Source organism: Thamnophis elegans, chromosome 4, assembly GCF_009769535.1.
Source record: "Thamnophis elegans isolate rThaEle1 chromosome 4, rThaEle1.pri, whole genome shotgun sequence".
NCBI lineage: Eukaryota > Metazoa > Chordata > Lepidosauria > Squamata > Colubridae > Thamnophis > Thamnophis elegans.
The window spans coordinates 65,904,485-65,920,499 of NC_045544.1; the positions used below are offsets into that span (position 1 = coordinate 65,904,485).

The 16,015-nt window shown below is 35.0% G+C and overlaps 1 protein-coding gene across 1 annotated transcript in view; it reads left to right on the top strand.

The window, feature by feature from the left end:
* ABCB10 (ATP binding cassette subfamily B member 10) overlaps positions 1-16,015 on the top strand; it is a 29,659-nt gene that overhangs the window by 11,174 nt on the left and 2,470 nt on the right. The window contains exons 6-12 of the mRNA XM_032215781.1: positions 837-972; positions 1,562-1,657; positions 3,497-3,706; positions 4,204-4,283; positions 4,512-4,692; positions 14,322-14,365; positions 15,070-15,104. Coding sequence (XP_032071672.1) covers positions 837-972; positions 1,562-1,657; positions 3,497-3,706; positions 4,204-4,283; positions 4,512-4,692; positions 14,322-14,365; positions 15,070-15,104 — 782 coding nt within the window. The remainder of the gene's footprint in view (positions 1-836; positions 973-1,561; positions 1,658-3,496; positions 3,707-4,203; positions 4,284-4,511; positions 4,693-14,321; positions 14,366-15,069; positions 15,105-16,015) is intronic.

The following is a 16,015-nucleotide window of genomic DNA, read 5'->3' on the forward strand; positions in this document are numbered from 1 at the left end:
AACTTTTTTAGACTTTCCCTTCCTCCTAACCTATTTATTATTCATCATGTTACTTTTTTTAATCAACCAGCATTGCCTGTGCACAAAAATATACATATGTTCATGCTCTTGACAAGCATACTTTTTCCATTTCCACAAGCATTCCTTATATTTTCAGCTACAAATGCGTTGAGCAAACAAAGAGACATCTGGGCTAGATTCATGCCTAAAGTAGGAGTAGAACTCATAGTTATCCAGGGTCTTACCTGGAGCCTTAACCATCACTTTTACTGAATTCCAAACTTCATCTCCATATTTACATAGCATTTCAGAATTTAAACCTATTGAGTTTCTCATATATTTTCTCTAAATCAATAAGTTCAAAATAAATATTCAATTTTATGTGGCCTGGAAAGCAGAAGAAAGTCTCTCATCTGTAAACCCCTTGCCTTGAATAAAGCCTCACTGTACTTCCCCAAATTGTCATTGTCACCTGTTAACATGTTTGAGTCAGAAAACTGCCACTTTCCCACCAAATTAATGCCCTTGTGGTTGTTACTGTTTGTATAAAGGAACATTTTTTTCAAAACATAGGGTACTGTGGATCAGATGTTGAAAATGCTAGTCATATAGAAGTGCCCAAAAATCTCCAAAATAATCTGTATTAAAGGATTGGTGTTTTTGATTATGGGATTCTAAATACTAAGAGTACTATTACAATAGATCTCTTGATTTTATTTTAGGCCAAAGTGGATGAGGGGTGCCTGTTCTTCCCTCTCTTGTAATATTCATCCATAAATTTAAAGAATTACATTAAAATCCTGCAATCAGTACTTTTCCCTTTCCTTTCTTTACAGACGGGGTTATCAGGCAATTTGATTGTGCTTTTTGTTCTCTACAAAGGAGGATTACTGATGGGTGGTGCCCATTTGACTATTGGTGAACTGTCTTCTTTCTTAATGTATGCTTTCTGGGTTGGCATAAGCATTAGAGGTAATATTTTCTTAAAAGTAAATTTTTAAAACAAATAGACAAGATATCAGATCAGAAGGCAAAAGATCGGCCATCTCCAATTTGCCTTCCTGCAGATGTATGGAGTACATTTCCCAAAATTGCTAGCTTGTCTGCCCTATGTTAACCTCTCTTTACAGAACAGTTTTTGTTGCACCAAACTAACTTCAGGTCCTAGAGGAGTCAGGGGTCAGCAGGAGCATTCATCCAATCCAGTGCTTCTCAACCTTGGCAACATTAAGATGTGTGGATTTCAACTCCCAGAATTCCCCAGATAGATGCTGGGGAATCTTAAAGTTGCCACGATTGAGAAACACTGACCTAACCTTTTGAATGGTTAACAAATTCCAACTCTGATGAATGTGAGAGATAATCTATTCAGAAAAGTTCTGCCTGCCATCTTATTGATCTTCTTTATTAAAAAGAAAGGGAAATTAAGCAAATTTAGCTGTACTAGCCGGCTATTTCATTCTAGCTGTTTGTACACTGATTGGCAGAACCTGTTTAACAAACATGCAATACCTGTTTTTGAACATGTATAACAATAGGGGTATTTTTCTTTCTTTTTTAGGATTAAGCTCTTTTTATACTGACTTAATGAAAGGTTTGGGTGCCGGAGGGCGCCTGTGGGAGCTTATTGATCGAAAGCCACAACTTCCTTTTAACGGTAATGTTCTTAATATTTTGCAGTTGTTTAAGATGGTAAAATATCGATTCATCATGCAATATCACAAAAAATGAACATGTTCATAAATTAGAAGTTATTCTACTAAAGAATGTAAGGAAAACCCACATTTAATGTCATAAATGATCCCAAAGAATGGACTTACTCATTTGATGCCGCAAAATACAATGCATAAATTGATTATGGTGCAGGTTTTATGTGCATCCTTTTAAACTGTTAAAATTTTGAAACTTCCTTAAACTACTTTTCACATCTTATGGTGTTCAAAATAGATGCCTTATGGTTAGTGCATTTCTCTCCTTAAAAATCCTTCTTATAAGATGAAAATAACTACAATGTCATTATGTTACTGGCTACAGACCCCGCAGCCCTCTTAAGGCTTATTTTATTGTAGTTATTGGAGAGTGGAGTGGGAATATATATATATATATATATATATATATATATATATATATATATATATATATATATATATATTGTGTGTGTATGTGTGTGTGTGTGTGTGTGTGTGTGTGTGTGTGTGTGTTCCCACCCTACCCTCCAATAACTTATCTGCCTGTGCCTTGTGGAATGTGGTAAAATACTATAAAAGAACCACACCTATGACAATTTGAAATGAAATTGAAGTGTGACTGTTTCATGACTGTTTTTCACACTTGACACTGTTGCAGCATCCCCATCATTATGTAATCAAAATTCAGATGCTTAGCAACTGATTCATATTTGTGACGGTTGCAGTGTCCCGGAGTCACGTGATCACATTTTGTGATCTTCTGATGATCAAAGTCAATGGGGAAGCCAGTAACAATGGTGCTACTAACTAAACAACTGCAGTGACTCACTTAAAAAATGGTGGCAAGAAAGGTCGTAAAATGGATCAAAACTCACATGTCTCATTTAGCAACAGAAATTTTGGGCTCAATTGTGGTTGTGAGTCAAGGACTACCTGTATATTATCAATTCTGGGGTGAAGTAAGAATATCTTTGGGCCCAAATCTACTATAACCAGCAGGTCTTAGAAACATTGGGCTATGAAGCACCAGAGGAGGAGTTGTTTCATTTCCTGAATGTATCAACAGTTGGAATTCATGCTTTGCTCTGTAAGCAGACAAGCCCAAATTATTTGATGACTCAATTTTCAGAATGTCCAGATTGTTACGTAAGCTCCCCGTTGGGAGAGCGAGTATGTTCAGAGAAGCGTTGTGAGAGTTGTGTTGGAGAACACACAAACCAGCATACAGAGACACTGCAGTTTAAATAGGCTTTTACTTTTGTGGAAATAGAGGTATCAGACTCCATCAAACAGTCCAAGTCATACACAGATAAGACAGTCAGTCATCAATGTCTTTCAGTTAAGGGATAATCCAAATAACATAGTCCATAATCATACAAACAGTCTGGTATTCAAAGTTTGCTAGCAGTTGCAAAACTTACAATAGCTCACAGCACTTTCTAACAGCCAGCTTCCAAAAACACTCAGATCAGATCAGCCCAGCATCTAACAAACAGAGCTAACAGTCATTCTTGCTCCCTCTTATGGCCCATTGAGGAAACAGCAACCAATCACATTTTACAGTATGATTTAAAGAAACAGGTATAGCATTGTTACATGATTATATATTGCCAACCCAACCGTTAGATTATATTCCTAACACAGATTCAAGTAACCCTAGTTTATAGAATCTTAGTAAAGTATCATATTGATCATATTTGTTTTCTTTTAGTAAATTTTCAGTGCAAATAATTGGATATGTCTTTACTAAAACATGTTTGAATATGTTATTGATGTTACTTTAATTTTTGGATTTCATGTCTATTTAGAGGGAACAGTATTAAGCCAGGATGATTTCAGAGGTGCTCTTGAGTTCAAAAGTGTCAAGTTTGCATATCCAACACGTCCAGAAACATTGATTTTTGAAGACTTTTCTCTCAGCATGCCTGCAGGTTCTGTCATGGCCCTAGTAGGCCCAAGTGGATCTGGCAAATCAACAGTTGTATCTCTTCTCCTGAGGCTTTATGATCCACTGTCAGGTAGTTACATATGTTTGTGTGAATATGTTTGAACATCTGTTACTGGATATACTTCTGATTAAAGATCAAAACACAATTTGCTCATGGAGAAGTATGACCTTTGTAGAATCGGTTGGAAGACTATTTACAAGGAAGTTGAGATAAAATGCATCATTGCCATTTTATAACAAGCCTTTCCATTACTGAAATAGGAGCAATATATACAACACATTCATATTTCACTCAACTTGTATTTTTTTAAAAAAGTTAAAAAGTTAAGTTAGAAAGTTAAGACAATATTTCAGGCAATGTAAATATAAACTGCCTGTCTCTATTCAGGTAGGATTTGACATGAATGTGCTAGGATCATAATTTCTTATATTAAAGAGAGAGAGAGATGTCTCTAGAAATCACTTATTCTATGCAAGGTGAAATCAGTTCTTGCTGAGAACTTGCTTAATCTCTTCACCCTCATTGTCTAACGTATTATCTAACAATATACTCTTAATTTCTTGAAGGAAATATTACTGTTGATGGGGTTGACATCCGTCAGCTAAACCCACTATGGTTCAGGACTAATATCGGAACAGTAAGTCAGGTAAAAAAGAGAAAAGTTTTCTTACAGTATTTGCTGATCCTAATTTCTTTAATAATGTCAGAGGACTTTTTTTGCCCCTCCAGCTTTTGAATTTGCCTCATGCCCCTTTAAAGCAACCATACTGTTCCCTTTAATCTCTATGGTCACATATTACTTATTTCATTTATAATCTCATCTGGGCATTTGTGTACCTGTGTTGCCATATTCCTTATGCTTTTTCATAACTAGGAACCCACTCTGTTCTCGTGCTCTATTGCTGAAAATATAGCCTATGGCGCAGAGGATCCATCCACAGTAACTCCTGCAGAAATTGAGAGAGTTGCCAAAATTGCAAACGCTTCTAATTTTATCCAAAATTTTCCAAAAGGATTTCACACTTTAGTTGGAGAAAAAGGTGTTCTTCTCTCTGGTAAGACTATGTCATTTAAAAATATTTTTGTAATTTACGGCTGTTCTAGAAGGAATTACCTTTCCTTGTCTCATTCTGCTATGCATTTCATTTTGCTACAAGACAAATTACACAACAAAATAAATGAATTAGAATATGAAAATATTTGCTTAATTGGGGATTATAATGCAATAGTGGATAAAAAAAATGGGCTATGAAAGCAAAAATAAAAATAAAAAAAAATACGTTACCCAAATCCTTTTTTGAGATGGCAATGGAATATAAACTACATGATATTTGGAAAGAAAGGCACAAAACAAGACAGCAATATACCTTTTATTCGAACCCTCACCAGTCCCTATCAAGAATTGATATGGCCTGGATTTCATGTGGTCTATGTAATCTAGACGAAATTGAAATAGAAGAAAATGAGTGGGCAGATCATAATCCAATAAAATTAAGATGGAAAGGTCAAAGAAGAAAAAAAAAGATGGATGATGAACTCAAATATTGTAAATGAAATAGAATACACTCAAATGCTGGAGAAAGAATTAAAACTATTTTTTAGAATAAATAAAAAAGAAGACACTTCAATTCAAAATCTGGGACACTATGAAAGCATACACAAGAGGCCTCACAATTGCCTACATTGCGAGAAAAACTAGAAAACAAAAAGAGCAACAAGAATGTATGCAAAAAGAACTTATGGAAGCTGAACTACAGAAAGACCCAAAGAATTAAACTAAAAAAGAAAAAAGAGAGATGATAAAACATAAGATCAACTTAATAACTCAAAAGGAATTAGCACAGAAAATTGAAGCAGCCAGACAAAATTACTTTGAACAAGCCAACAAACCTGGACGATGGCTGGCATACAGATTGAAGAATGAAAGAAAAAAGGATGATATACCAATTAAAAGATGATGAGGGAAGAATTCAATACAAAGCGGAAGAAAAGAAGCATATTATTCATAAATACTTCGCAAAACTATATGCGTAAGATAGTATGGAGGAAATCAACAAAGGGAGGCGATAAACAGGCCAATAAGGTTAGTCGAAGTGGAATTATAAAAAATCAGAAAAATAATAAAACCCCAGGACCAGATGGAATACCGGTGGAGCTATACAACTATAATAAAATAATATTGGAAGAACTAGGAGTGGAACTGTTTAACAAAGATTTAGGAAAAGCCAAAATGCCTGAATCATGGACGGAAGCAATAATATCGTTAATCCTGAAAGAAGAAACCAATCTACAAGAAATTCAAAACTATAGACCAATTTCATTACTAAATTCCGAATATAAAATATTTGCAGCAATTATGACAGGAAGTATCAAACAGGTTTTAAATGAACAAATAGACCCAGACCAAAACGTATTTTTGCCTCACAGACACATTAAAAATAATATAAGAGTCATCCTAGACATAATAGAATATTACGAGGCGCATCCAGAAAAACAAATGGTACTGGTTTTCCTTGATGCACAAAAACCATTCGACATTGTAATTTGGAAATTTATAATAACACTATTAGACAGGATGAAATTCAGAGGAATATTTACAAAAATGATAACAGTCAGACAGCCAAAGTTCTGATGAACAGAGAACAAACAGAGAAGATCGAAATAAAAAAGGGAGTCAGGCAGGGATGCCACCTCTCTCCTTTGATGTTTATATTAACCCTGGAAATTTTATTAAATGAAATTAGGAATGTCAGGGAATAAAAGGTTTGAGACTCAAAAATGAAGAATATAAGGCCCAAGCCTATGCCGATGACTTAGTATTTGTTCTAGAGAATCCATTAGAATCCATCTGAAACTAATTAAAAAATTAGAAGAATATAGCGAAGTGGCAGGATTAAAAATCAATAAAGGCAAAACAAAAATGATAACCAAGAATATCACAAAAAAGCAAGAAAGGAACTAGAATTAGCAACTAGAATGCAAATAACTAAGAAAGTGAAATACTTGGGGATCTGGGTGTCAGCAAAATGTTCCACAATTAAGGCCGATAATTATAATAAACTAGTGACACAAATAAAGAAAGATTTAGAAAGCTGCGAAAATAGTCAGCTATCACTAATGGGACGTATAGCCAGAGTCAAAATGAATATTTTACCAAGAATCTTACTCTTTTGGGGGGGGGGTTTCAAAAGTTTTATTTCTTTTAAAACAAACATTTCATCATTCCTCAATTAGTAAGACATCGAAGTACAATTTTTTATATGTCAAAATATTTCTAGTTTACCACCAAATTCTTGTCTAGCCTAATGTATACCCCTCCCTCCCTCCACCCTCCCCCCTAACCCCCCTCCTCCTCCCCCCCCCCGACTTCCCAGAACCCGTACACGGTATAGATTTTTAACAAACACAGTCTAAAATCTATTGAGAAAAAAGAAATAAAGAAATTAATGACATTCTACATTGACCTTAGCTGCTTCTTGCTGAACTAACCTTAAACAATTTAAATCATTTCTGATCTTAAGCATAGGCTAACTGGAATTTCTTGGTCCCGTATTTATTTTGTATATAGACAATCCATTTTTTTCCAGTCTCGTTTATATCTCTCATTTGAATGATGTTTAAGATATGCCGATATTTTAGCCATCTCGGCTAAGTTTGTAACTTTCAATGTCCATTCTTGAGTTGTAGGCAAGTCTTCCTTCTTCCAGTATTGTGCCACCAACAGTCTTGCTGCCGTTATTAAGTGCAGAATCAAGTTAGTCTCTACCACTGTAAAGTCAGTACATATACCTAGTAAAAATAACTGAGGAGTAAACTTTATCCTTCTTTTAAAGATATTTTGCATAATCCACCATATTTTTATCCAAAATGCCTTAACCTTTTGGCAGGTCCACCATATATGAAAATATGTGGCATCGAGAGAGCCACATCTCCAACATTTAGGCTGTAAGTTAGGATACATAGAAGCCAGCTTTTTAGGATCTAAATGCCATCTTATAAAAATTTTCTCTCAGGTTTTGAGCTTGTGTAAATTTCACATTTCTTACCCAGATTCTTTCCCATGTATCCAGCATTATTGGTTCTTCAATGTTTTGAGCCCACTTTATCATACAATCTTTAACTAATTCTGTTTCCGAATCCATCTGTATTAATACATTATATATCCTCTTTATATGCATTAAGCTTTGATCTCTTATTTGTTTAAACAGATTATCCTCAACTTGAATAAAACCATTTTTTTGATCTATTTTCCACCTAGCCTGTAATTGCCCATACTGGAACCATGTTTGAACTACCTTCTCCTCTTTTAATACCTCTAAGGATTTTAATTGTAGTACCCCCCTTTCCAAGATAAGAAGCTGTCTGTAGGTAATTCTATCCTGTTTTTGTGCTATATTCATATTTTCAATTGCGTGTCTAGGAATTGCCCACATGGGTATCTTGTCATTTAATTTATATTGGTATTTTTTCCAGACCCACAGTAAAGCATTTCTTAAAATATGACTTTTAAAATTCTTGTCCAATTTTTTGTTGAATAACAGGTAAGCATGCCAACCATATACCAGATCGTGTCCCTCAATATTCAATATTCTATCATTAGTTAAATGAGTCCAATCACTAATTACAGATAGTGCCACTGTATCATAATATAGTTTTATGTTAGGTAGTTTCAAGCCTCCTCTCTCACGTACATCTTGCATTATTTTCATCTTTACCCTCGGCTTCTTTCCTACCCATACAAATTTGTTGATACCCTTCTGCCATTCTAAAAGATTCGCATCTTTTTTAAGTATAGGTAACATTTGGAAGAGAAATAAAAATTTTGGTAAGATGTTCATTTTCACTGCCGCTATCCTACCCAACAAAGATAAGTGCAATTTCTCCCATTTTTTCATCTCTGTATACTATGCCAAAGTGGTTCATAATTATGCTTATATAGTTTCCCATTTGAAGTTAAGATGTTAACTCCAAGATATTTGAATTCCATAGATGTACCCTTATTCATATTCAAAATGAAATATTCAGATAACAATTTTTTACAATCATTAATATACTTTTCATATCTAAATAAGTTTTCATTCAATCTCCAAGACCTTCTTGCCTGCACTATCCTTCCCAACTCCATCCAAACTGGGTTATGGTCCGAAAGGACCCTAGCCGCAATCTTTGTCTTCTTGACCCTAGAAAGCAAATCATTAGTGATTAGTATAAAATCAATCCTTGAAAGGGATTGATGTCTATCAGAGAAGAAGGTGAAATCATATTCCTCTGCATTTCTTTCTCGCCAAATATCTCTCAATTCAAAGACGTCCATCATGTCAAAAAAAGGTTTGGGTAGCTTTGCTCGCATCTTAGTATTTGGGCAAGAAGTTTTCTTATCTCTCTTAGTATCTATCACACCATTCCAATCACCCAATAGTATACAGGACCTATAGTCCCACTGTACTAATTTGGCATGAAGATTTCTATAGAATCCGTCTTGCTGTTGATTAGGAGCATAAATTCCCAAAAGTAATGTCTTTTTCCCTTCTAGGATTAGGTCTAAAGCGATATATCTTCCGAAGGGATCTGCTTCAATTAATTCAGCTTTCATGTCTTTTCTTAAGTATACAACTATACCATTCTTCTTTTCCATAGCAGAAGCTACAAAATGTTGACCAAGTTTTGAGTTAATCAGATATTTTTTATCAGTTGATTTAATATGAGTTTCTTGCAAACAAATTATGTCATTCTTAAACTGTTTAAGATAGTGAAGTATTTTCTTTCTCTTCTGTGGGGAATTCAATCCATTGACGTTCCATGTTAAAATCTTAGTTGTCATCTTTGGTTGGCTGAAGCATTTTTAGAGCTTCCTGCATGGCCTGTTTAACCTTAGGCCTAGCTCCTTCCACTGCTTCCAGACTTGTTATTGTAGCTCCTTGATCGATGGCCGGTGATTGTTGATGTTGTTGCTTTTTAGCTTGTTTCTCCATTCGTCTAGTAATCATACGGCTAGGTCTTTGTTCCATAACTCCTTGCGCTTCTAGAAGAGAGAGATGCTCCATCTTATCTGATAGTTGTGTAGTTTGCTGTCTATCCTGTCCTTCTTGTGGTCTTTCTCCAGGTCCAGATGAAGCAGGATAGCCAGCCTTCAAAATATTATGATAAAAATCTCGGGCTTTCCATACAGAGTTGAGGCGATATCTTTGCCTATCAAATGTAAATATAATGCCAAATGGTGCGTCCCATCTATACTGTATCTGACGGTTTCTGAGTTCTTCGACTAAAAAAGCGTAGTCTCTCCTGGCTCTTAACATTTGAGGTGGTATCTCTTTCAAAACAATCAGGTCTTGACCGCCAATTTGGAGCTTGGTGTTATAAGACTCTTGTAGTACCATATTTCTGAGCTCTCTTGTAGTAAAGTATATAACGATGTCTCGAGGAAGCTGTTTCTGCTTTGCCACCCAAGAGTTAACGCGATAAACTTTGTCGATCTGCCAGTCGAGGTTAGTCCCTGGTCTTCCCACCAGGCGGTCAAAGGCTTCTGATAGGATCTGTTTCAGGTTTTCCTGTTTCTCCTCACGCAGCCTCCTTACTCTTAATGCCAGCTCCATTTGTCTATACTGTATCATAATAATTTCTTTTTCAGCATTTTCCACTTTTTGTTCCACCGCCTCTGTTTTCAATGTCAAGTTGGTATTAGCCTCATTAAGATCCTCTAGACTATCTTCAATTCCGGAAACATGTTCTGTCAATACAGTTACAAGTCCCAGCATTTCATCTTTAATTTTAACAACCCTGGCATCAATTTTCTCATACAACTCCTGTTTAAGTCCTTTTATTTCCCCTTTTATTTCCCCTTTTATTTCTTTTATTTCCTCTTTTCCCTCCTGTTTTATCTCCTGTTTTATCTCCTCTTTAAGATCTCTAAGTTTATCTTCCATTTTAATTGTCTGTGCGTTAAGAGCCACACTTAATTCACTCAAGAAGAATTCTTTCGTTAACAAATCTCCAGCAGGGGGCGTAGGGAGCGGAGGCTGCAACCTTGTGCCAGGCACTGGGGACGTGCCCCTGGGAATAGAGGGCGACGGTTTCAAATTAGGATTTGGTTTTGAGGCCATTCCAAATTTTATCTTCCAGCAATTAATAAAACTCTGCTGCATGACTGTGCAGCTATAAGTAAAGATGCTGAATTTCTCCCTTTACTTTGAAATTTGAGGCTTGGCAAAACTTTCAGAAAATAAGCATTGTAACAAGACAGTTCAGCAGATTCATCACCATTTAAATTCCAGATAAGCAAGATTAATGAGAGAAAGGAAGTCTTGTGAAAATGAAACTAATTAAAAAGTTTCTGCTGGCCGATTGTGAAACAGGTGATAAGACGCTCCTTTGAAGTTTTAGAGTTCTGTAGCATTTAACAAGGAGGTTAAGAAGATAATCACTGTTACCGGAGAATCCAGCCGGCTCGGCGCCATTTTAAAAGCCTCTAAGTAAATAGATTTTCAGAGGAAGATCTTGTGAAAAAAAGAAGCTAGGATCTTGGTAAACAATTAATGTCCACGTAAACGGATTCAGCTCGTATTAAAATCAAATAAATCAAAGCTGTGAACTGAGTGGGAGAGATCTTACTTTGTACTGCACAAGGCAGTTTGAAGTTCCCAGCACGGACGCCGTTCTGCTTTGGGCTGGCCCCCCTCTCTCTGCAGGCACAAAAGCTGCAAAAATCGAAGGGCATTTGCCAGCAAAATTATATCTTCTTTCCTTCTTGCCTGAAGGATAAGAAACCTGTTAAGACGTCAGATGGATGATCATCTAAACAGATACGTGACCAGGAATTCGGGGGCAGCTAATTTTAAGCTGCCACCATCAGCAAGCTCCTCCCAGGAAGTCCCAAGAATCTTACTCTTGTTGCAAGCCACACGTATTAACCCGGGTAAAACTTTCTTTCAAGAATTAAACAAAATAACCGCTAGGTTCATTTGGCAAGGACGAAAAGCGAGGATTAAATTAAAATCAATGCAAGATAGCAAGGAGAGAGGAGGTTTAGCATTACCAAATTGGGAATTATACACATTAGCAGTAACAATAACATGGGTGAAAGATTGGAGAAAGCTAAAGAATAAAAGAATTTTGACCTTAGAAGGCCATGATCTGCAAGCAGGTTGGCATACATTCCTATGGGATGATAAAAATAAAACTCACAAATACTTTCAAAAACATTTAATTAGAAGAGCGTTATTGTGAAACTGGCTCAAAATCAAAAAAATCCACTATGTGAAAATCCCGAATTGGCTATCACCGACAGAAAGGATGATCCATCCAAATTTTATAGATATGAATAAAATGCTAAGATACAGAGACATAATTGACGGACAGGGAAATTTAAAAACAATTAAAGAATTTGCAGAACAAATCATGAAAGTTGACTGGCTAACCTACTTGCAAATCAAAACTAAACACAATAATAATACTAAAATATATGACATCGAAAGAGAACCACACGAATTGGATACAATAATTCACAGCTCAGATAGAAAGATGATAAGGAGAATATATAAATTTCTCCTGAAGCATAAAATGGAAGAAGAAATCGTGAAAGAACAAATGATAAAACTGGCACAGAACTTTGGCTATAATATTGAATTGGAAAATGGGAAACATTTGGGGGAACAAACTTAAAAATGACACTATCAGTTGCATACAAGGAAAACCAGTACAAAATGTTTTACAGATGGTACCTGACACCAACAAGGTTAGCTAAAACCTCAACAAATACCTCCCCAAAATGCTGGAAATGTGAATCAATACATGGAACATACTACTACTTATGGTGGACCTGTGAGGAAGCTAAAAAAAATTGGAAAAGGGTTCAAAAAGTGACTAGAGGTAATAATAGGTGTTAAAATAGAATGGAAACCTGAAGTTTTTTTATTAGGAATAATGACTGCTAAATATAAAAAAGAAATTCAGTATTTAATATTATATAATTACGGCGGCGAGGATTGCCTTTGCCTAGAAATGGAAAAACAAATTAATTCCAAGCGAAGGTGAAATAATAAGTAAGGTTATGGACTGTGCTGAAATGGACAAATTAACAAAAGAAATCCAGGGAAAAGAAGAAACAGAATACTACCAAATATGGGATAAATGGTATAGGTGGATGGAGGAAAGAAACAAGGATCAATGAAGAAAGACAACAAAGCCCAAAAATAGTAGTTAAGGAGAATTAACACATCTATATGTATCCAAGTGGTTTAAATTTACTAGAGGTAATCAGCCAATACAGCAAGTAAGATAAGAGGGTTAAGAATGGTGAAATGCGAATGAAATATAATAGAAGGGGAAACAATATAAGGTGAGTGATATGATTGGCAATTGTTATTAGAAAGAACAGGAAGCTCCTGTTCGTATTGTATTGTGTAAATGTAGTGTACGTCTAAGTTTTGTGTGTGTATTTTACATGTTTGTAAATAAAATTTAATTTTTTAAAAAAAAAACTGTTCTAAAACACCTTCTGACCTTCCTAGGAGATTCCAGGGGTTAGGGTAGGGTTGGATAGTCCTCGACTTAAAACAATTCATTTAATGACCGTACAAAGTTACAATGGTACTGAAAAAAGTGACTTATGACTGTTTTTCACACTTACGAGCATTGCAGCATCTCCATGGTCATACAATCAAAATTCAGACACTTGGCAACTGACTCATACTTATGACAGTTAAAGTGTCCTGGAGTCATGTGATCACTTTTTGCGACCTTCTGACAAGCAAAGTCAATGGGGAAGCCAGATTCACCCTAACCCTAACATCCGCACTACTAACTTGACAACTGCAGTGATTTATTTAACAACTGTTGCAAAAGAAAGGTCCTAAACTGGGGCAAAAGTCACTTAGCAACAGAAATTTTGGGCTCACTTGTGTCAGAAGTTGAGGATTATCTGCATTTTAGAAAATTATCCTTTAGATTTATTTGTTTTTCAAAAACTTTGTCCTTTATTTTGTTCATTAAAATTTTACTGTGCAAATTGCAGTTTTTCAGTTAGTTGAAAAATGTTGAAATTGAGTTGTCTTTTTAAAAGAAGATACTGTTTGATTTTAGATATTTTTATTACAGTAGGCTTTCTGGTAAAGTTTCCCTTGATTTTGCTCCTGAATTTTTCTTTTTAAAACCTAGTCATAAACGTTAAAAAATATCCTTATCAACCTTTTTCAGATATGCCCCCTTTTTAGGTTTGTGTTACTTTTTCCTCCCAAGAAAATATGGTCAGTGTAGTTGTGGGAGATGGAGAAGAATAAAGGAAGAATTATATTCTATTTACAAACACTATTCTGTCAGCATCTAGAGCAGTGTTTCTCAACCTCAGCAACTTTAAGATGTGTGAATTTCAGCTCCTCAAAATCCTCTGCCCAGCATTCTGGGAATCTACACATCTTAAAGCTGCTGAGGTTGAGAAACACTGGTCTAGACACCTTTTTCTAGAACTGCACTTGATTGTAATGATTTTAATGTCATCTCTTGAACTTTATTAAACTGCTTAAAATAATCTTATTGTCAAACTGCAGTGCAGTAATCATTTTCTCCATTTAAGTCAGATTTTCCACAGGTGAAAGAAAATAAAAAACTAACCTACTGGTACATTGGCAGAGTACTTTAAAAAAGTATATATAAAATGCATGCAATATTTATATTACTTTTTTATGTAAAGGTGGACAGAAGCAGCGAATTGCAATTGCTAGAGCTCTTCTGAAGGTAAGTCTTTTTTCTTCTATGCCTTTAAAGAGAGAAAAGGAGCAAGGAAAATATTATTTGAATTGAGAGGAATAGGAACTCTCACACACTCATTGCATTTTATAATAGTTCTCATACATTATTCTTTCAGTATACTGTTTATTATGCATATTTTAATAGTCTGCTGTTACTGTGCTCTCATTACATTGCCTTTTTTGAACACTAGTAGAACATTTTGTAATTATTGAACCTTATTCTATAGGTTTTTCTATAACAGCTAGGTTTGAAAACCATAGGTTTTAATTAACTCTAAGAAGACAATGGTTTTGATCAGGATTCTAAAGGATTTTTAGACGTTTATTGTACTTTAAGTGGGGTGGTTGGCTATGTAATAGTAGTGGAATTTGCAGGTTATTTTTAAAATGCAGTCTTTTTTAATGTCTTATAGTTACTAAAGTTTGACCAACTTTTTACATAATAGAAAAAGGCTTTGAAAATAAAACGTTTTTTCTAGTTTAATTTTCTTTCTTTCTCTCTCTTTCTCCCTCCCTCCTTCTCCCTCTTGTATTTTGTGATAAAATATTTCAGGAATTTATTAGTATTGCTTTAGAGAAAACATCTTTTCATGCCTATTAACATTTCTAATAAAACTGGTGTTTCTTTTTTAAAATAATTCATAAAATAAAGTTCTAATCTCAACACTTTTATATTTGTTCTATTTTTAGAATCCCAAAATTCTTCTTCTTGATGAAGCAACAAGGTAAATAATAAAAAATAGGAAAATTATGTGTAGCTTGGGCAACATTGAAATTGTTTCTTACTCAATTAATATTCGATCCCACAAGACTTTCTGGTATCTTTACTATTGATGTCGTGACAAAAATTGCACATATTTTCCTCAGTGTGGAATATTCTTTTGTGGTTTCCATTTTTTCTCTCATTGTTCAGATTCTGCCCTTCTTTTAAACAGGAGGGGTAGTATCGTAGATACCAGAGGAAATGTGAATAGCTTCATAGGTTTGCTGTGCAATAAATGGTGTTTTGTGACTAGCCATGTCTCCTGGGGCCACGATTTTATTGATAAGAATCTGTCCCAGAGCTGCTATGTTCTTCCATGTCAGAACATCCTGCCAGAGTTCCTGGCAAGCAGACATAATGCTGTTCCAAATGTCTTTCATGAATTTGAAATTGTGCATACATATAATACTTCTGAATGCAAGCTGCTCCATTGGTTGATTGCTCTCACTGCAGCTGTCATTAATATAAGCCAGTTGCCAAGCATTCAAATTTTGATCACCGTGACCATTGGGATACTCTAATGGTGATGTAACTTTGAACGGTTCACTAAATATATGGTAAGACGAGGAGTACCTGTACAACACAGTATGCTAGCACTGCCATGCTTTCTTAAGTCATTCCTATTTCATGATTCTATAATACTTCTATAATACTGCTATAATGAGGCATTTAAATTGCAAATTAAAAATGAGAATGTTTTAACTCAGTTTTGGGGGCATCATCTGTGAAATATTGGGCTCTCTTCGTTGAAAGCAAATCTCTCAAAAATTTAAATAATTGCTTTGTTTAAAAATCCTGACACCAGGATTTCACTTAAAAACAATTTTAAATGAAAATGAAATGAAAAAAGTTGTATAGACAGTTATGCTCTAA